Genomic DNA, 22399 nt, shown 5'->3' on the forward strand with positions numbered 1-22399 from the left:
TGATGAGAGGGATTCGGTTCAATACTTATTATAACATTAACCTAGGCAATAACATGATCAACTAGCTAAGAACCTGAACCCGTTTAAAACTAAGGCTTTTCCAGAACAGAATGCCAAACTGTATCAACTATTCCACACTGGATTTTCAATCTCCCTCGAACCCCAAGGTCAATTAAGAGATGTAACTATACAGAATGGTCTCAGTTTGCTAAAAATGATACATAAGTTATTGAACTTACTGAACTCAATTGCCTAGTTAAGAGAGATTTCATACCCTAATAATTCATTTGTATCTGTGCAACCAAACACGAAAGGCATTGTAATTTTTAAACAGCGAAATAAAACTAAACCATTTTGATTGAGTACCCAATTCAATATCAACAAAGCCAATTTACTTGTTACAAATGACTGTTCATTTGTATATACACCAACATGATAGTTGAGGAGAATACAACAAATGTGAAGCAATATTTAAAAGTTATTCTATTAATAAAGTAATTTTTCTTTTAAAACATAGGCTATGAGCATTTGTCAGTCAAAAGGTTTTGGTTTTTTTTTTAAGTACAGATAACAAAAAAAGGGGGGCCTATCATTTCTCCTGCTGGTTCCAAGATGCCCCACATCCAATGGAGTACTACTTACATGGCCTGCATATTGACCAAACTTCTTCCTGAGTCCAACAGCAAGTCCGGTAAGACATTTTGCTGCTAAAGCCACCAACATGACATTAGTGTCCTTTCCAACAACCTGAAAACAAAACACAAGAATTCTAGTCTAGCACAAGAAATTTTTTTTTATTATCCTTTTTAAAAAATTTTTCTTAATTTTTTTTTGATTTATCAATAATCACTTCCATATGCTTTTGAGTTAAAAATTTTTCTCCCCCTTCCTCCCCATCACCCTCCCCAAGACGGCACACAATCTGATATACGCTATACATTTACATTCCTATTAAACACATTTTCACATTAGTGGTGTTGTAAGTAAAAATTAAAACCAATAGGAGGAACCATTAGAAAGAGGAAACAAAACTAAACAGAAGAGAAAAATAAAAGGTAGCGATTCAACTTCCATAGTTCTTTCTTTGGATGTGGATAGCATTTTCTATCACGAGGCCCCTGCAGATGTCTTAGATCCTTGTATTGCTGGGAACGGTTAAGTTTATCAGTATTAGTCATCATACAACATGGCTGTTATTGTGTACAATGTTCTCTTGGTTCTGCTCACTTCACTCAGCATCAGACCATACAAGTCTTCCCAGGTTTTTCTGAAGTCAGCCTGTTCATCATTTCTTATAGCACAACAGTATTCCATTACATTCATATACCACAACTTGCTCAGCCATTCCCCAATTGATGGACATCCTCTCAATTTCCAATTCTTTGCCACCACAAAAAGAGCTGCTATGAATATTTTTGTACATGTGGGTCCTTTTCCCATTTGTATGATCTCTTTGGGATACAGCCCTAGAAGTAGCACAAAAAATTTCTGAAAAGTCACAAAAGTCCATGTGCTGAGCCATTATATATTTCCTCTGGTATATTCCTCTTCAGCATCTAAATGAATTTTGGGGATCCCCTCACAATTTAAGTCAAATAGTTTTTTTTTCTTTTGTCCTTTTCCTAAAGGCCAAAAGGCACATAAAAACCTGACTTCCTCCCTTCTGGAGATGGTAAAGAGTCTAGAAATGAGGCAGTGTGTGCTCCCCTGTGGGTGACAAGTATAAAAACTTCCCTTAAAATAAGATATGGAAAGTAACAGGGGCTTAGAGGAAGACTAATTTTGGAAGGAGTTCCCTGAAGAATCCCCTATTAATGATCTTTTGGCCTGAATTCATGGGCAAAAGTGAGACCTGAAAAGCTGTATGGACACCTATCAGGTCCTTCTTGACGTCCCCTAGGGGATCTAGATGTTTCCAATGCTATTGTAGCATCTCCTTGAAGGAGCAGGTGGGTTTGTCAACCTCACTTTGTCAAGTCTCTTTTGAGTCCCGTTCTAGTTAGTTTCTCCATTATATAAACCCATTCGTGCCTAATAGCTATTAAAATATAATTGGAGATGATAATGATGACGACGATAATAATGATAGGTTACATGTGTATCATGCTTCAGTTTTTAGAGAATCTTCAACTATAATTTTTAATATTTCATATAATTATAACAAAAGAAAAATGTATATCTCTGCCACAATATTTATGGTATTAAACATAAAAATAAATTTTAAAAAAATCTTTATTTTAAAAAAAGCATAACTGTACTTAATGTAATGGCAATAAAATTCTACAAGTCGAGTAATAGGGGAAAAATACTAGTGGGAAAAATGAAAAATAAAGAAATAAATCACCTGGATATTTAATTTTTTTTAGAAAAAGGAACAATAACAAAAAGTTTAAAAGTTTAGAAAAGTTAAAGTGATTTTAAAAAGGCAAGCCCCAGGATGCCTGAACATTATTTTTAAAGAATTTTCCATTTTTTAACAATTATGAACTTGAGATACATCAACAAACACAAATATTTCCCTATAAAAATGTAGAAAAAGAGGACTACATGTGAAACTATAAATCTTTACCACATAAAGTTTGGTTTTAATGGAGGGAATTAAATTACAAACTAGAAATCCAGTAGGCCAAAAATTCATTTGAAAAGTATACTCTAAGAGACTCCAAAAAACAAAAGAAAATTCATATACACTAAGGAAAGAAAACCAGTTACAGGGATTCATGCTCCCAATGCCAAAGCTGGACTTAGGCATGGAAAGGAGGGGAGAGGGAGATGGGAAGAATCTCTTCCTTCAAGTTTTCTTCTTCTTTCAATTTACTCTCTTTTTGATGTTTCTTTCTCACCATTTTCCCTTCTCTTCACTGGGCATAAGGGAATTGAGGGAATGAAAGGGCTATAACATACAACTGAAACATGTTTATAAAAAATTGTAGCCAAATATTATGATCTCTAGTCTTAATTTAAAGAGATGAAATGTCATGATGGAAAATGCTACCCACAGCCACAGAAAGCACTATAGAGTCTGAACACAGATCAAAGCATAGTTTTCTCTTTTTGTTTGTTTTTTCTTTCTTGTGATTTTTCTCTTTTGTTCTAATTCTTCTTTCACAACATGACTAATGTGGAAATATGTTTAACACGATCGTACATGTATAACATATCAGACTGCTGTCTTGGGGGAGGAGGGAGAGGAGGGAGGAAGAAAAAAATTTGGAACTCAAAAATCTCATAAAAGTGAATGTTGAAAACTTAAAGGACAAAATAGAAAACACCTGAAGGGATGGATTTTCTTCCCCTGATGCTCACAGTAGAAGGAGTGAAACAATGAAACCACTAGAACTGAGAAGATCCCAGAAAGTACCTAGCACTCTCTGCCCATCTCATGACTCAGGATCAGAGATAAGATGACAAGTCCAGATGAACACAGCTAGTCAGCATCAGAGCCAGGACAACAGCCCTGGCCTGGCACACTTTTTCCTGTAGCAATCAGGCCTATAAAAGAAAAGGTCGAAGATATGGGAATATTGGAATATTAATGCATTGCTGGTAGAGTTGTGAAATGATCCAACCATTTTGGAGAGCAATCTGGAACCATGGCCAAATGGCTATAAAAATGTGCATACCTTTTGACCCAGCAATAGCACTTCTAGGGCCATATCCCAGAGAGATCATACAAATGGGAAAAGGACCCACATGTACAAAAATATTCATAGCAACTGTTTTTGTGGTGGTCAAGAACTGGAAATTGAGAGGATGTCCATCAATTGTGGAATGGCTGAACAAGCTGTGACATATGAATGTAATGGAATACTACTGTGCATTAAGAAATGATGAGCAGGCAGACTTCAGAAAAACCTGGAAAGACTCATATGAACTGATGCTAAGTAAAGTGAGCAGAACCAGGAGAACGTTGTACACAATAACAGCCACGTCGTGTGATGACTAATATTGATAAACTTAACCCTTCTCAGCAATACAAGGATCTAAGACATCTCCAAAGGCCTCGTGATGGAAAATGCTATCCACAAAGAACTATGGAGTTTGAATGCAGATCGAAGCATACTATTTGCTATTTTTTTTCTTCCGCTGTGTTTTGTTTCCTCTTTCTGGTGGTTCCTCCTACTGGTTCTAATTCTTACTTACAATACCACTAAAGTGAAAATATGTTTAATAGGAATATATATGTATAGCCTATATCAGACCGATATCTTGGGGAGAGAGGTGGAGAGGGAGGGGGAGAAAAATTTAAAACTCAAAAGCTTATGGAAGTGATTGTTAATCAAAATAAATAAATTTTTTAAAAAAAGGTCTCCTTTCACCCTGGATTTTGCTACTCTATTACCTATGGAGAGCTATAAGATTCATGCTATGAGGCTAGATTCAGATTCACAATCCTAAGATCACTCATTAACAAAGCTTGCTATACTCTCATAACAGAAGTCTGCACAAGCAGATATTTTAAATGTTTCTCATGATTTATTTCACTTTACAAATGCAGGACACAGTCACAGGCTCTCAGTCAGTCAATGAGCATTGCAAGGCCCTGTGCCAATTTAATGTTGGAAGGAACCTTAGAAGGCATCAGGTCCAACCCATCACCTTTCCTCAAGTCCTACAATGAAGGAGAATACCCTAAATCTGGAGGCAGAGGTTTCTCCTCTCAGATCGTCTCCAAAGTCTGTACTCTTATCCCCACAGGCTAGAGCTGTATTTTCAGATTTCATGAAAGCCATTAAGTATAAAGTATAAAATCATACTCATCTTAGGCCTCAATAATTCAAAACCAGAGCCACATCCTCTTGCCCATTTGACACTGAAAACAAAAGCACTGCTCTTACAGTGAACTCCATTCTGTTAAATGGAACCTATTTCAAACAGGCCATTCTGTAGATTTATAGAAGTGAAAAACCCTCCTCATAACAAGCTATCTCATCGTCTGTTACATGCTAGAGGTCTGAAAATACTATGGCCCACTGCTGCAAATATCTGGGGGAAAAAAATCAACATCCCAAACTAACCTAAGGGAATATAAAATCAACTCTAGAAGAAACATCTATGAGTTCCAAATTTTCTCCCCATCTCTCCCCTCCCCCCACCCCAAGATGGTGTGCATTCTGAATACCCCTTCCCCTAATCTGCCCTCCCTTCTATCACCGCTACCCCCATCCCCATCCCCTTCTATTTTCCTGTAGGGCAGGATAGGTTTCTATACCCCTTTGCCTGCATATCTTATTTCCCAGTTGCATGTAAAAACAATTTTTAACATTTGTTTTTAAAACTTTGAGTTTCAAACTTATTTTCTTCTTCCCTCCCCACTCACCCTCATTGAGAAGGCAAGCAATTTGATATCGGTTATACACAAGTAGTCATGCAAAACACTTTCATAATAGTTACGTTGTGAAAGACTAGCATTTCCCTCCATCCTAGTCCCCCCCCCCGTTTTTTCTATTCTCTCCTTTGACCCTGTCCCTCCTCAAAAGTGCTTGTTTCTGATTACCCCCAATCTGCCCTCCCTTCTATCATCACCCCCCTCTTCCCCTCCACTGTTACTAATCATACCTCTATAAAGAAATAATATTGAAGACAAAATAGCAACTGTTTGAAAGATAAGCAATGCTAATGTCTTGATTTTGAAGACACATTTTGAACACTCCAACGACCCAGATTTACCTTCTTCAGTGCTTTTACTAAATCTGAATAATCTCCAGCTTCCAGTTTGGGGTTTTTCACCAGTATTTCCACAGCCTCCAGTGCTTCTTTTCTCTCCTGCCATTTTTTAGCCTCCTGCAGAGGACACAGCAAAAGTCATATAAAGCTCATACAGTATTTACAAGTAGAAAAGCTCAGCCTCTATGCCTGATAGAGACGAGTGTTAGCGCATGAACAACATGGTGGTTACGAAGAGCAGGGCAAAGTGAGGAATTCAGCTGTAACTGAAGCACCACAGTTATAACACCAGGGCTATGTCAAGATTTTTTTTCTTCACAAATTATTTTCCTTAAGGAAGTTTGGTAATCTAATTTTCAGTGTTCTTCAGTAAGCAAGCACCACAGTATGAATTGCCATACGGTATTGTATGTATTTATTTAAGAAAGTGAAACTAAGCAAAAGTCTCAAATAGCCAAGAAATGTCACCAAGAATCACTGTCACAGAAATTCCTTAGTACAGCTGCAGCAATGATGTGGTGAGCGTGTTCAAAGCCTTAGCACGACTACCAGTTCAGTCATCACACACCAACCCAAGCTTTACTACTCTCAGTGGCTAGTTTTTCACATGATGGACACCCTCTTAACCATTTTCTCCTATGAGTGTAAGAAGGAATAAGCTCGAATAAGCATTTATAACTCAATAAGTGATTGTTTCGAAGTCATTCAAAATCAACAAGTCTATTGGTAACTTACAATTTTGTCATAAAAATCTTTGGGAAGCTTAGAAAGTATCTCCACAGCCTCTAACAGCTCATAAGCATCTATTTGTGGCACTTCATCGCCATCATCACCTCCTGCAAAGAGGAGAAAATTTAGGAAATAAAACAGAAGAAGTTTCAATCCTTTCCTATATCTCATTTGGATCTTCAGGGACAGAATGGGGAACAGCCACATGAGTGGCATCCAACAGACCCTCTCTTGATTCCTAGTAGCCTTAGATGATATGACTACCTTTGCTAGTCTCTTATACATATCAAGGTAAAAAAATCAGCTTCACAATTCAAAACCAAAGGGCTACATATATTAAATGCCTACTGTATACAAAGTACTGTGCCAAGTGCCAGAGGAGAAACAAAATGTAGACATCTCTACCCTGAAGGAGCTTATGTTCTAGTAAAAAGATAAGACCCTAATGCAGACAGCTATAATACATATATACACACAAAGATGCCTTAAGATGGCTTCTGAATTGAATCTAAAGGACAGATAGAACGTCAATAGGGAGAGGAAAAAAAAGGAAGAGGTAGGTAGGTCAGTCAGTCAATAAGCATTTATTAGGCTCCTACTATGTGCCAGGCACTCTGCTAAGTACTGGAGACACAAAAAAGAGGCAAAAGACAGTGTCTGACCTCGAGGAAGAGGTTATTTAGTCATTTCAGTCAGGTGGTGCAGTGGTTAGAGTGCCGAGACTGGAGTCAGGAGGACTCAGTTTCCTGAGTTCAGATCTGGTCTTAGACATTTACTAGCTGTGTGACCCTGGGCAAGTCACTTCACCCCATTTGCCTCAGTTTCCTCATCTATCAAATGAACTGGAGAAGGAGAGGACAAACCACTTCAGTATTTTTGCCAAGAAAACCCCAAATAGGGTCACACAGAGTTGGAGTGGATTGAAAAGGGACTCGACCACAACAACCACAAAGTTCTGAAGGAGCTCACGGTCTAATGAGGGAGACAAGCAAACAAGGCATTTTCAGGAAGAGCAGGAATGAGGGAAGGTGCTAGAATTAAGAAGGAAGCCGGGGAGGCCAGTAAGCAGAGAGGAGGAGAAAGACCACAGGAGGCTTGGGGATCTGATCAGTAGGAGGGTGCAGAGCTTACCTCCCTCAGCATCTCCAGCAGACTGCTGCTGTTCCAACTTTGCTTCCAACTCCTGCTGGGAGCGCAGGAACCGAGTAGGTTTAGGAGCCCCTGGGGGCAGTTTGCACCATTCTTCTTCTAGTTCCTTCAACTACAAAACCATACATTGTTTTAGAACTTATTTCCAAATCTCCATCATCTCTAGACAATGTTCCCATCAGATGACAGTCTCAACCCATTTATTCTGTATAGACCCAACAAAATGAAAAAAGAAAATCTAAATTGCATCCAGTGTGCTCTAGGGCATTGGGCTTCAAGCTGCCCACAAGGAAGAGCCTGAACTTTTAAGAGTCACTGTGTTTATTATGAACCACTGAGCAAGAGGGGGGGAAAAGTCCTTCCTAACTTGTTATCGTTATAAAAAATGAAAACAAGATATTCACACAGCCGCCCCGTTATTTCAAAGCATCATTTAGGAGTCATATTGTGTCCTTCAAAAAGTAACTCCACACAATAAAAGCCTAATATGACATATTTAAAGACCCGTCCTTCAACAACCTCACATAAGGATGTTCTATCCCATTAGTTGCCAGAGTGGTAGTAAACAGATGGGGGTGAGCACCAGCACAGGAAAAAAATTAATGATGCTCTGAGGACATCACAAGGACAAAGAAAATTTGAGAATGGATTTTGGAGACACATGTTCATGACACAGCCCTCTCTTCTGTACCAGAGGATGACAAAAACAGGCGGTGGGGCCTCACCTGGACAGAGTTTATATTTTGTAGCGGAGCTTTCAGAGCATCCCGAATCCATCTGTAAATCTCCACTGCAATTAATTTGGCCTCATCTCGAATGGCCTTTTCTCGTGACTCAAAGAGTTTTGGCAACACTTTGATAACTGGCTTCAGTAAGATAATTTTTGAACCAAATTCACTAGAAGTAAAAGGTTGAAAAATATAGAAATAATTTGATCAGTTCAAACTTTTATCTATCTACACACATTCCCAGTGCTCTCTTTCCCTAGATACTTTGTATTTTTTTCTGCACAAAAGTAGACGTACATGGCTCTTGAATGTAAGTTCCTTGAGAGCAGGAACTGTTTCTGTATTCCTAGAACTTGGCCCATCAGCACTTAATAAATGCTTGCTGACTAATACACACAACCAAGTCCCCACTACCCTGACAGAGCTGGAAGACAAAGAGACAAAGGCCAAAGAAGAAAACAGGTCTCCAGAAGCATCTTTACAGACATTCAGAAACAAGTTTTCCAAGTATGTTGTTCTCTATTGCCTTTGATCTCAAACATTCTTCTCTCCTGCAGCTCCTACCATCATAATGAAGCTAATCTAGACCAGCAGCTTTTCAGGACGTTTTACTTAATAAACCCAATCATCCTGCTTATCAATTTTTTGAATTTTATAAAGACCAATGTTTTGGCAGCACATAGTCTAAAACCAAAAACAAACCCACTGATGCTTTGGGGTTTGGTGAGGTGAGGAATATTCCAAATAATTTACATGCCTGGGAGAAAGGCAAGATGCTTTTGTAACCATCACTGTATAGTTATCTAATTATGTAAATCTTCCAGCTTGGTGAATCAAACCAAACTTTGAGCCAGCAAACCTATAATCTATTCTGATTTTTTAACTTCAATTCATTTCAATTTAATTTCTGGGGGACGAGGGAGGGCGCACACAGACTCCCAAGGATGCTCGATTTAATTTTTCAAAACAGTGTCCAAGTGTCATTATATTGTTAACTTTCCAATAGGTTGCTTGTAGCTTCTCTGGTTGCTTGTGACGTTTTTGTAAAGAGTAGATTTGGGAGAGAGGCAACAGTGTTAGAAAAGAATCGTAAGGCAGCGTCCAAAAGGAAGAATCAGATACTCAGCAAGGAACAGAGCAAAGGCCTTCAAGACACAGGGCGCAGGGTTAAATCTTGCCTCCACAGCTCACTCACTCCCAGGGACACAGTTTTCTCATCTGTAATGGGAGTAAAGTGGACTAGATGGTCTTTGAGGTTCCCAGGCTGTTTATTTCACATACTTCACAACCCCGCCTTTAGTCAATAAGTCCTCAAAATGTTACTGTTGACGCTGTGACTGACTGTCCCACCAGCTGCTTCTAGCAATGACTACTAAAAATAATACAAGCAAGAGAAAGATGGAATCTACCAGCTCAGGGCTTAATTTTGTGTCATAGACCCCTTTGGGAGTCTGGTGACATCTACAGCCTCCTTCTTGTGTTTTTAAATGCATAAAAAATATTACAAAAGAAACCAATTATATTGAAATACTACCAAAATTAAACATATAAGAAATGAGTGAGAGGAGAGGAAGTAGAGGAAAGTTTTTTTCTTAAAAGGAGAAGAGCTACTGGATGATACCGCTGGGGGTGGGGGATGGGGATGGTGAAGCCAAGTGACGAATTTTGGCTTTCGTTTTGCCTTTTTTCTTTTTTTAAGGATAGGTAAGATCTGTAGGCAGCAGGGAGGAAGGTTGCACATAGAGAGAGGATGCCTGTGGGGGCAATCTACTTAAAAAGATGGGAAGGGATAGGATCAAGGGTACAAGTAGAAGGGGTTGGCAGTGGCTAGGGCAAAGGCCACCTCTCTAGTAGAGACTGGAATAAAGAAGAAGATGAATAAGGGTTGATGTCAAGGGGTTATGAAATGTGTAGGAGAAAAGAAGAGGCTAAAGGAGAATGGCCTTTATTGTTTCAGTCAAGTATGAAGCAAAGTCCTTTGTTGAGAGGGGAAGCAGGGTGTGAGAGCCTTGAGGAAAGAAGAGAAGGTCTGAAACAGCTTCTGGAGGGAATAGGATAGAGAATCAATTAGGAAGGAATTAAAGGACTGTCTTAACAGTGAAGGTCCAGCTGAGATGGCATGAATTCATGGTTAGATTTGGTTAGAATTGCCACGTAACTCTCCCCCCAGGAGGAGGAGTAGAAGATGGAGTTGATCCAGAGTTAGGGCTTGACAGGGCATCAGCAAGATGAAGAAGGCAAGGCACTGGGAACACAGAACAGCATAAAGTTCATCTAAGCTAACTTGCATTTTAGACATCAAGGAACTTGACCTACTATTATTCAGTGTTCTCAAAACTAGTGTGCTCTTTTGTGTTCCGTTCTGCCTTGACAGGAAAAACATAAAGGTTTTTTTTAAAACTGAAAACACAAACACACACACATACACACACACACACACACACACACACACTCAAGGATCCCTGGTTAAAAACCACTGCACTAACTACGGAAAAGTCATAAGGCTGTTTGTCTAATCATGACATGGAATTTATATATTAAAAAACTGTAGAAATAACTCTTTAGACATTAGTCATCTAGGATATAATATTTAGAGTTTCTTCTAGCCTTGTGTCACGGGAACAGTGAGAACCACCTTAGTAAAAGTGCTGCTGATTCTGCTTCAAGGGTCAGCTTCTAGTGTATCACAGGACCTGAGCAACGTGAAGCTTCAAGACCACAACATCTTCCCCAACAAGTTACTTCTGCCGCTCTTAAGATGAGGGCCTGTTTTCCCATCCATTTCACACATCATGAAGAGGGGAGCAGGGAAACCAGGTATCGAGGCCCAAACAGAATAAATTTGTTTTGTTACTTAGGCAAGACTCGAGAATTACCACAAAAAAATGGAGGGTTCCATGCCTATAAACAAATAACTAGAAGGCACTGGTCATGTAAAGCTATGGGGACTTAGTTCAAAGAATAAGAATGAAGACATTTCTGGAATCACTATCAACCAACAGGCTAGAACAGAGTAAGATCACTGTCCACCATAACCCTGGAGAGATATGACCTTCAAGATCTAGACTTGCCTTAAGAGTTTTCAGGGATACTCAAGAGAGAAGGGTTGGTTCTCAGGCCCAATTGTGGGTTTCAAGTCACTTCTGAGCTGCAGAAGGACCAGACTAAATTGGGACAGCCCTAGATCTTAGGAACACCATGAACGACACATAGGTGCTTCTCTCCATCCAAATCCCAAAAAGAGTCACAGAAGGATGAGGAGATTCTAGTAGCACTCCTGGACTCAGAATAGGAGTTGGGACCCTCTGCCTCCATGCAATGCCCATCACCCTGATACCACTGTAACATGCGATAGGCAAGAGGGCTCTCGTGGGCGAGACGCTGGACTAATGGGCTCTAAGAGGAGCTAGAGTCTATAAGTTGTTTTAAAAGTTTAAAACTCATTTTAAAATAAATATAATCATGTTTTCACCTTAAACACTATTTATGCAAAATGTGGAGAAAATTTAGAAGTCTGAGTAATTTATAATACTTAAACTCCAAGATGCTAAATTTAGAAGATCATTACATACCATATATACATACCGACATATATACATACATATACACGTGAACACAAACACGGACACACACACACACACACACACACACACACACACACACATATATATGCCATAAGAATTCTACTGGCACAAACAGAGACCAAACAGCCAGTCAGTTCTCTTCCCAACATCTGTAGAATGTTAGCTAGGAATTTACTAATGACTATTTCCAAAGACAACATATATTTTATTTTTCAAGTCTCATAGTAAATGAATGTTACAAGAAAAATATCTACTACACTCTGATACGATACTATATCTAGCCAAAGTGAGGTTGTAAGAAAGTTTTAAAAGTCCCTGAAGATGTAAATAACTGGCTAGGTGCAGGGGTGGGGAACCTGCGGCCTCAAGGCCATATGTAGCCTTCTAGGTCCTTGTGTTTTGATTGAGTCCAAGTTTGACAGAACAAATCCTTTTATTAAGGGGATTTGTTCTGTGAAGTTTGGATTCAAAGGGCCACACTTGAGGACCACACGTGCCCTGGTAGGGCTTTATGGAGTCTGAGTTTAGATACTTTCATAGTACAAATATTCATGACAATAACTTTTTAAAAAGATTAAGGGCATTTGCCAGATCACAAGCAGCAATGATCACTACTGTGTTAATGTGCCTCCCACACAGCATTTCACTGAAGCTACTCTGATATGGAAACTTCTGGGGACATGGTATCAGATCACAGGACCTGCAAAGGAGAACAAACTACTGGTTGTCTAATTCAGATTTCCACAGCACCTTAGAGCTGCTTGTTCCCAAGAAAGATACCATTCATAGAAGAGTTCATTTAAAGCCAGCAAGAAATTCTGGGTTTTGAATAACCTACTGCACAGCAGCGTTAAGTTTTCTTCTGTTTTGCAGTTGGTATGCTCCTATGAAAGACAGCAGAGGTGTCACACTCATGAAGCCCAAGTTCTGAGTGTGCGGGCCCAAATCAGACTAAAATGGAATTGGGAAATGTTTAATTTGTGGTTTTCTAAGTCAATATGCTGCCCTCTCATTGAGTTTGACACCCCTGATGCACAGCATTGTTTTAGGATAGCACTGAATAAGTTACTGCTTTAGCAAGAGGGCCTAACCGTAGGACAAAAGACTGTAGTCTCAGCCCAATCACACTGCATCTAGACAACACTTCAACCCACTGAGCTCTACAAGGGCTGACAGTATAGAGGTGGGAGAAATGGTTTAGGTGCTTTATTTCAGTGAGGTAGTCTCTTCCCACACACAAAAAAATAAGGGCAATTTTTAAACTGAGGACAGTAATAATCTGATCTGTTTTAATCAGGAAGGGATTGAGTCAAGATAGTGAGACAAACGAGGACTAAAGTTCATCATTCATTACACAGAGCTCTCTGAGAAACCATGACACTGAGAGACATTGGGCTTATTGAGTCCCACACTGGTTTGAGCATGCTAAGTCCCAGTGGTTCCCATTTCTGTCTGAGGCTTGACTGACTTCAATCAGAGACTGGCTCCTCATCACACTCATGCGCACAGGGCTGTTAAAGTTTCCCAAAGGCCGCTGCTCACCTGAGGGCTTTCCTCAGCGTCTCTATACAGGCGACTGTGATTTTAGGGTTCTTGCTGTCCAAGCCCTTCAGAAGCTCTTCTTGCACAGCCTCCCCCTTTTCAATCTCTATATACATCAGACAGATCTCTATGCCAAGCTCCTTTGCTTTGGCTTTTGGCTGGTTGAACACTTTACTCACGACCCCTGACACAACTTCTCCTGTGGTCCTGAAATCACAGTTAAAAACAAAAATTCATTTTATTTTCCAGAACAAAGGCTTCAAGAAAGATGCAAAACCAACCCCCCCCAAAAAAAAACCCAAAGGAAAATACATTTATCTGTTTACCTGTCAGAATTCAAATAAACCCCAAATCTTGTCATGTCTTCTTTTTCACTCCAAGTATATTTTCTATTTGTGAACCATAAGTTAACATAGAGACTTTGAATAAAAGCTAGCCTAGACTTTATCTATAAAACCATATGTAATTACTGTCAATCACTCCACTATTTCTAAATCCAAGAAACTGAAAATTCCAGTAAAATATTCTAAAATGTTAATAACTAATGATAACATATGAGGTGTCCCAAAGGTTTCAGGACAGGTTTATTAGCTCAAAACTGTCCTGAGACTTTTGGGACACCCTGTATATAAGAAGCCATCCAGACCCAGAACAAATAGAAAGAAACTACTTACTTTCCAGCCACATGAGCATTTTCAACATAGACAAGTGCAGCTTCTAATCCCTTGAGTTGAACCACTGCATTGGAATCGGTCACAAATTTTTTGATCAATCCTAAGTATTTGGACCATTCGGGACTCTTTTCATCTTTTATTTTCTGGAAAATCTTCAGGGCCTCTTCATATCCACTTAACCTTGCTTTCCACAGCTAGAAAATAAGTTTTATTTATAGATATACACATTTTAGGTTTATTTAATACCTTTTTCCTGTTTACTGTGAACTGTTTTTGTGAAGTAAATGTGATTACATTATATTTTATTCTAGATGTAAAAAGGGAATACAATAAATTCAGGATGAGGTATAAAAGAGAGAATACTAAGTAATTTGCAAAAGTTTTTCCAAACTCAAATTTGTTGCTATCAGTGTAACAAGGCAAAAGCAAACTTGAAACAATCTCCTACTGGCCATGATGACTGAACTCTGACCTCTTGCTTATAGGCCTTTTGTTGCTTCTACTCTTGATAATATTCAAGCAGAGAGCGCAAAGGCTGCCTGTGGAAGGCTGCTTGAAAAAGATGCCTATATAACTGCCAAGCAGCTTCATTAATTTTTAACCAGAAACTTGCTGACTACAGCCAATAAGTTTCAAGCTCATTTAGGGAGCAACCAGCGATTTTGTCACTCAGTCAAGAGATATTTCCTGAATCCTTACTGTGTACAAGACACCCTGCTAGGAGCTCTGGGGAATATAAGAATGGAAGAAAAAAGAAAAAAGAAACGAAAAAGGATAGACTTCCTGCCCTAAGTTTAGACGGGCAAGGGAAAGAATTAGGTTTGTTCCCTTAACAGTAAGACACTCATTGAAGAGAGAATTACAGGATTATTATGTTATCTCAGAATGGGAAGAATAGCTTAAAGATGTGTACGTTATTCATTCTAACAAAATAAGTCAGCTGGGGGTATTACACCAAAGGAAAAAGAAATTCTACCTTAAGGAAGAAAAAGCTCTTGATTGACTATTTGCTTCAGATAGGACAGGCTTAGACCCGTAAATTCACTGGTACAGAGAACTCCCAGGTGAGCACAATCCCTCTACTGATGCAGGTCAGCACCTTCTCTACAACTTAAGAGTCTTAGAGAATGGTCTAGAGCACAAAGAGATTAACCAGGGTCCCACAGGTGGTGTATGTGTGTGTCAGAGACAGAACTCGAACCAAGGTCTTTCTGGCTCTGACTACTATGCTCTGCTACCTCTTATAATATCTCAGAAAAATAAGTCGAACATGGTGTAACACCAAAATAAGGAACAATACAAATCTGCTTCCCACGATGCCCCAGACCTGTAAAGCAAACTCAAATTACACTGAACGTTTCCATTCTTTAACTGAGCCATATATACAAAATAGGGGAGGGCATTACATTACAGGAAAATTTCTTAAAATCAAGTGAATAGAACTAGAGTAATAACCTCAGTACCAACTATAGTAGCAAAGGTCTTCAAATGACTTTTGGGTCTTGTTTCTTCCCTGTCACAAGAATTCATAGCATCCCAGCTCTGAGAATGACCTCAGAGATCATCTCTTTTTACAGCTGAGGACACTGAGGAACAGTGAGTGGGAATAAGTAGCCTACTCTAGGTCACAGAGATAGCAGGGGACAGATCCAGAATTCTAATGCAAGTTCCTTAGGTTCAGTGCTCCCTACAACATTCTCGAGTAGACCTACCAAAAATCATCCAGAATGGCTCTCTAGTCTGTTTTTTAAGCCCTTCAAAGAAAAAGAATTTATTACTCCTTGCAATAAGCAGTAATCTTTATAATTTTTTTAATGTAAAATTTTTTTTTCTCAACAGTGAAGGTAAAATTATTAGCACTAATTGACATCATTAATAGCTATAAGGAAAAACTTCCTAAAAATTCATGCTAATTGATAGGAAGTAATGAGTGCTCCATCTCTAGAGGTCTCCCTGAAAAGGCAAGGTGCCCACGTGCCTGAAATATCGCAGAAGGGATTCTTGTACAGAGGCGGGTTGGACTAAAATGGCCTATATTATAAAAGAGTTCATTATAAGTCTGTGATTCTGTAAGATTATCAGCAACCAGACCAATCAACTTTGAAAGAAGCCTCATCAAATTAAGCTGAATAATGCTAGAGAGGCAAAATTAGTTCTCCCAAATTTTAAATTGAAGCAAAAAGCTTCACAAGTCCTAGAATTTTTGCCTCTTTTTTCAATAAATATTTATGAGATTAGAAAGGAATTAGAGGTGGGTAGGATAAAATAATGGAGTAATCAGAAAGTACTTGTAGAAATAATTATTGATTAAAGAAAAAAAGAAAACTTTATATTGCCTCTCAATATCTTAGCTACAAATTAAAGATAGTCTGAAGAAACTACAGACAGGCAAGTTTTTAGTAATATTCTTGCCAAGTTTAACTGGGGGTCATGTTTTATGCAAATTAAGAGAGTAAAGTTGGAATTTTTTTGAACTGAATGGTGAATACAGCTATAAAGAAGGTTATTTTGCTTTAAAGTAATCAAAAAGTTATTGAGCCCCCCCTACCAGACATTCTATTTATAGTGGGAAATAACTGAGCTATCCCAGAGGGCTGTAAGGTGGGCCTGCTTCTCCATTATCTAGACATCTCACTAGCCATCTTGTCAATTGTCCTCCAGCTGCCTACCACCCCACCTTTACCTCCACCTTTTACCTCTTGCTGGGAGAATAGTAATCCAATCAATACTCTGACTGCTTTTGGGTGAGAAAATGAACTGTTATACCCCATCCCTCCAGGGTTGGCTGCTTGGCCAAATCTGGATCGATCATGCTTTGATGACCCTAATCCAGACCAAAACCACCTTCTCTGATCACCACTCCTCTGGCTGTCTCCTCCATTAGCACGCCAATTCTCAGAAGGCAGGGACTACCTCATTTTTTTATTTGTATACTCAGGTCCTAGAATAGTGCCTGGCACATAATCCAGAATAAATTCTTTTTTATCCTTTTTTTTTTAAATCCCTGTGGGCAACTCCCTGTATAGAAATTCCTTCTACTGATGCAGACTGGCAACTTAACACTTCTCAAGAGGTGGCTGGGGACACTGTGATGTTAATGTAATTTGCTGGATCACACAGCCAAAATGTCAGAAAGAGAGTTTAAACCCCAGCTTTCCTGAATCCCAGGCCTATACTCCCTACCTGCCATCTCTCTTAAACCCTTAGTAAATGCTTACTGAATTCAATGACTTGACATTTTGTGGGTATAAGATGCCTGCAACTTCACTAGTAAAGCATATTAAAGTAAAATCTGAAGAGTTCCAAGACCTCTTTCTCTTCCCCAGTCCCTACCTTGTGTCCAGAGCAGCCTGTTCTAAAAAGTTTGATGTGACATAATTTTTAAATTAGACATCTGTCAATACCTTACCCCCCTGAACTGTCCCTAATAACCAGATAGAGCAGAAGAAAGCTTCTGTGCCATTGCTGCTCCCCACAAAGAGGATGACAGTGTGTCCCAACATCTCTTCTCCAGATGGGTCATTATAATTAATCAGAGTGTGGCCACTCACATGTCATTTAGAAAATCCTCTATAACACACCTGGGCAGGTTATCAGGAAACTGATCCCGAAACAGGACTTTTAAACAAATTCTGGCATAGAGATACACCAGAAACATGAACTATTTCCAAATTAACAAGCCACTAAGTGCTGGTAAGTCAATGACAGAAAACACAGTGAAGGTTTGGAGAGAAAAGAACCTCACCTTGTGTTCACATTTCTGATCAACAGATAGTTTCATCCACTCACTGTCGTCTCCCATTGTGTGTCCAATTTCTCCTTAGAATGAAGAAGAATTCCTGGTCAGGTAAAAAGAGGCACCTATTAACTTGAACAAGTAGGCAATTTCTTAAAAGAGTTATTTTTTTCATGTGAACATTGTTGCACCATACATGCACAAAGGGTCAAGAATATAACTTATGGTCAAATATTTACTTCATTCTATTAGTAATGCATAACAAGATGGGCAAACAAGATCTAATGTGAAAGCAAGAAATACTTTTAAACCATTACATAAGAGAGTGCAGAGATCTATAATTTATAGCTTTCTGAAATGGAGCCTAAGATCTCTGATGACCTTGAGTAACAAGGTTTTGGAAAAGAACTCGGTGTCGTCGTCATTCAGTCATGTCCGACTCTGCAACCCCCATGGACACAGTATGCCAGGCCCTTCTATCCTTCTTTATCTCTCAAAGTCTGTCCAAGTTTACAAACTCAGCAAAAGTGAGCAAATACAGGCCTTTCCTGAGGCAACTAGTGCCTTCCACTCAAAATCCCTTTGATCTATTCAGTATAGATCTACATACACACTATGTCCATGTCCCATCCCTACTCCCATAGCCTGTAAACTCCTTAAGGACAAGACTGTTTCTCACTTTTGTTTTTTGTACCTCTAGGGCCTAGCACAGTGCCCGACACAGAGCAGACACTTAAACATTTGCTTATAGACCCCACAGACTATCCAATACTGGTTTACGTACAACCAGCCAAAATCTTAACAATTTCAATTGATGTATTTTCTGTAATTATTTCTCCACATAAGAAATTAACTAGCATTTATTAAGCACTTACTACTGGGCATACAAAGATTTAAAAAATAATACTAGACCTCAAAGAGCTCAAATTCTATCTATTCTAAATATAAAATATATTTAGAGGAAAAATACAGGGCAATTTCAGGTAAAAGGCACTACTAGTATTTGGGAGAGTGGGGAGCAGGATCAGGAAGGAAGTGGCATCTAAGCAGAACTTGGAAGGACACCAGGAATTCTAAGTGGCATAGAAGGGGAGAGTTTGTTCTAGGAGCAGCCTGGTCAAAGGCACGAATCCTCTGTGTGAAAAAGAGCAGTGAGGTCAGTTTGATGGCCTGATGAGCGCCTGAGGGGAAGAGTGCAGAATGGGTCTCGTATCCATCCCATTATCTCCACTCCCACAGGCCCTTTTTGTTCAGGCCCTTCAGCCTACATCAACCCAACAGCCTCCTCACTAATGTCCCTGCCACAAATCTCTCCTAATTCCAATCTTTCTTACACACAGCTGCCAAAGTGAGCAAAGACCTGATCGTGGCAACAGCTCTAGCGGCTTCCTATTGTGCCTCAAGAATCAAAAATAAAGTCCTGTGTTTAGATTTTAACACAACCTTGACAACCTGTACCCAACCTATCTTTTTAGACTCACTGGACATCACTACTCTGCCAATTCTCTGATCCAGAGGGGTAAGGGAGAACGAGGTCTCAAAAGAGGACTCCAAGGTGACTGGAAGGATAGTGGTGTCCCTTTGACAGAAAAAGGTTAAGTTTGGAAGAAGGCTGGGTTTTAGAAGAAAGACAATGAGTTCTATTTTAGATAGGTTGAATTTTGAGATTTCTATGGGACATCTAGTTTAATACGTCTAGTGGGCGAACAGCACTACAAGCTTGGAGCTCAGAAGAGACTAGGGCTAGCTATACAGACCTGAAGTCATTTGTGTAGAGATAATGGAACTCATAGGAACTGATGTCACCAAGAGAGTATATAGAGAAAAGAGGAATCAAGAGAGTTAAAAGACTTACTTTGTAAATTATTTTGAAATTAAACAGTTAGCATGCCCAACAAAAAAAAAAGTGAGGGAATAAATGAAATCTATCCTTAATATTCCATTAAACAAACATTAAATATCTATATTGCTCAAGGCACTGTGCTAGGCTTAGGACTATAAAGAAAAAAAAAACATGAAAAAGTCCCTATCCACAAAGAGTCAAGGAAAGAACAAAAAATACTCAGGTGGTGACTACAGGGCTAAATACTCATCTTCTTTTGTTTATTGTAGGAAAACCAAGCCTAGAGGAACTTTCTTTATAGGGGCTTAGTTGATGCTAAGTGAGGCTATAAATCTGATGTTCAATTGGCTCGCTTAGTTTACAAAAAACCCCCCAAAAAAACCAGCCTTTTCATGGCCCAGGTTATACTTTTACCCTTTGATGGAAGTCAACAAATCTATTCCTTTGAACAAGGAAGGCTACCAAGTCTGACTATTTGTCCTGCAGTCTCCAAGAATCTTCATCTGCCTTACTTCTGGTTACCTAAGGACACCTTGTCAACCTCCCAACCCCTGCCTTTCCACATACCCTACAGATGAGCTTTCTTTTAATGTTTTGTTTTCCTAAATTAGATTACAAGCTCCTTGAGAGCAAGGGCTGTCTACATTTTTCTATTTCTATCTCCAGCTAAGGCATATGATAAGTGCTTAACAAATGATTTTTCATTCATTCACTCATGATCCTCCATCCATGAATTTATTTAAACCTTTCTCAAACTTATTTTTCAGGCTGTAGCCTGAGAGTACCAGATTCTTTAAGTATACATTTTTCTACGCAAAATACTTTCTTTTGATTAAATATTTTATTTCCTTTAAACTTCAAGTGAGGGCCCTAGTTGTGGCATTTTAGAATTTGGTGAACAACTTTTCATTTGCCCTGTCCCTATTCTTGTTTTAAATCTAGACCAAAAAAAGCACACCAAACTACTTGACTGTAGGAAATTAGAGATAAGCCTTGTCCTGCACTATAAAATCACCTAATGGTCTGCCACTTGGGCAAGCTGCTTTGGACTTTCACTTACTATACCTAGTGAAGCATGCTAGTGTAAGTTTATAAAAGCTAGGAATAATTTCAGCACAAATATATAGCAGCAATGCAAAGAAATCCAGAGGATTTTACAACACATTTGAAAACAAGATTGTAAGAATAGCTCAGGAAAGTCAAATTTTCTGGTTAACCAATAAATTCTTTCCCCAGTCTTATATTCCATTCTTCCAGAGAGAATTTTAGGTATGAAAAATTAGGTACATATTAGGACACAAATTATCAGTTACAATCAGAATTATACGATCCTATTCCAGCAGATCCCATCTATTGGGGCTAAAGGAGACTTTGCAAAGCACCTCATCCAACGTCTTCCTTTTACAGATGAGGAGACAGATGCCCAGAGAAGGTATGTGACTTGCCCATGATTGCACTCATAATAAGTGTTAAGCCAAGATTCAAACCCAGCTCTTCACTCAGAATTCTGCACTCTTGAAACACGATAGAAATTTAACAGTGAGGATAATCCTAAATCAGTTGAGAAAATTCATTTTTATGAGGTGAAGAGGTTAGATCAGATGACCTTTAAGGTCCTTCCTGGACCTAAATCTACGTTTTACTGTTGTTATTCAGTCATTTTCACTCGTATCTGACTCTTCGTGACCCCATTGGGGGTTGTCTTGGCAGATACTGGAGTGGTTTGTCATTTCCTTCTCCAATTCATTTTGCAGATGAGGAAACTGAGGCAAACAGAGTGAAGTCACTTGCCCAGGGTCACACAGCTAATAAGGTCTGAGGCCAGATTTGAACTCAGGAAGGTGAGTCTTCCTGACTCCAGGCCTGGCACTCCCTCCACTGAGCCACTAGCTGCCCCTAAAATCTATGATCCTCCCATAAATCCTTCACATAGTACCCACCCAATATGATTCCTTCTGCTTTTTTTAAACAGATGGGTACTCTTTTCACCAGTCTATATATTATACAACCAGCCCATATCCTTTTCCAAGAGTTGTACATCACTAAGTTAATCCATCAGGACCTCTATCTTGGATAGACATTGAAGATGAGCAGTGAGCTAGGCCCAGAACGCAATAGGAAGGAGAGAGCAATCTGGACTTCTGCTGGGAAAACATGCAGCACTTTGGGGATTCTTGATTCCAAGCTGCTCCCTGAAACATTTTTAAAACTAATATTATTTCAGCAACAGTATATGGCCAGTGATCATAGAATGCCACATTTGTTGCAGATTTTAAATTGCAGGTAGCCAAAAAGGCAATTGAGAGATGTATGAGGGGTATAGTTGAAAAGTTCTATCAAATATAATAATTCTTAAAATAAAAATGCATCAGGCTTAAGGCTCAATTAAGATGAGAGGCTTTTGTTTGATTTTAAAGCAATTTTTTTTTTAACAGAAGTAGCGTTCTTTTTATTTCCAGGTGTAAGCCATTAACCAGAAAATAAGTTTTGGGGAGTTATCTGAGTTTCACTGGAGGTGAAATGATTTGCCCACAGCCATACAATGTCAAGTGTTAAAGATAAGATTTCAGCCCAGATCTTCTGGAATTGAAGCCCTGCAGCCCTCTATCCATTATGCCAGATCACTCTTTCTTTAAATAGAGGGTTACATTTTTTAAAAAAAGTAACCATGACAATGATTATCCAATTGCATCATAACTTAAAAGAATATACTAGAGAAAATGAGAAGATCTTCAGAGTACCAAGAT

At 39.0% G+C, this 22399-nt stretch overlaps 1 protein-coding gene across 1 annotated transcript in view; it reads right to left on the bottom strand.

Annotated features, from left to right (window-relative positions):
• CKAP5 (cytoskeleton associated protein 5) overlaps positions 1-22399 on the bottom strand; it is a 97015-nt gene that overhangs the window by 54224 nt on the left and 20392 nt on the right. The window contains 8 exon segments of the mRNA XM_078148538.1: positions 643-747; positions 5671-5784; positions 6403-6503; positions 7528-7657; positions 8271-8442; positions 13400-13606; positions 14074-14267; positions 17819-17912. Coding sequence (XP_078004664.1) covers positions 643-747; positions 5671-5784; positions 6403-6503; positions 7528-7657; positions 8271-8442; positions 13400-13606; positions 14074-14267; positions 17819-17875 — 1080 coding nt within the window. The 5' untranslated portion in view covers positions 17876-17912.

This window comes from Phascolarctos cinereus, unplaced genomic scaffold, assembly GCF_003287225.1.
Source record: "Phascolarctos cinereus isolate Bilbo 61053 unplaced genomic scaffold, phaCin_HiC Scaffold_9;HRSCAF=440, whole genome shotgun sequence".
Classification (NCBI taxonomy): Eukaryota; Metazoa; Chordata; class Mammalia; order Diprotodontia; family Phascolarctidae; genus Phascolarctos; species Phascolarctos cinereus.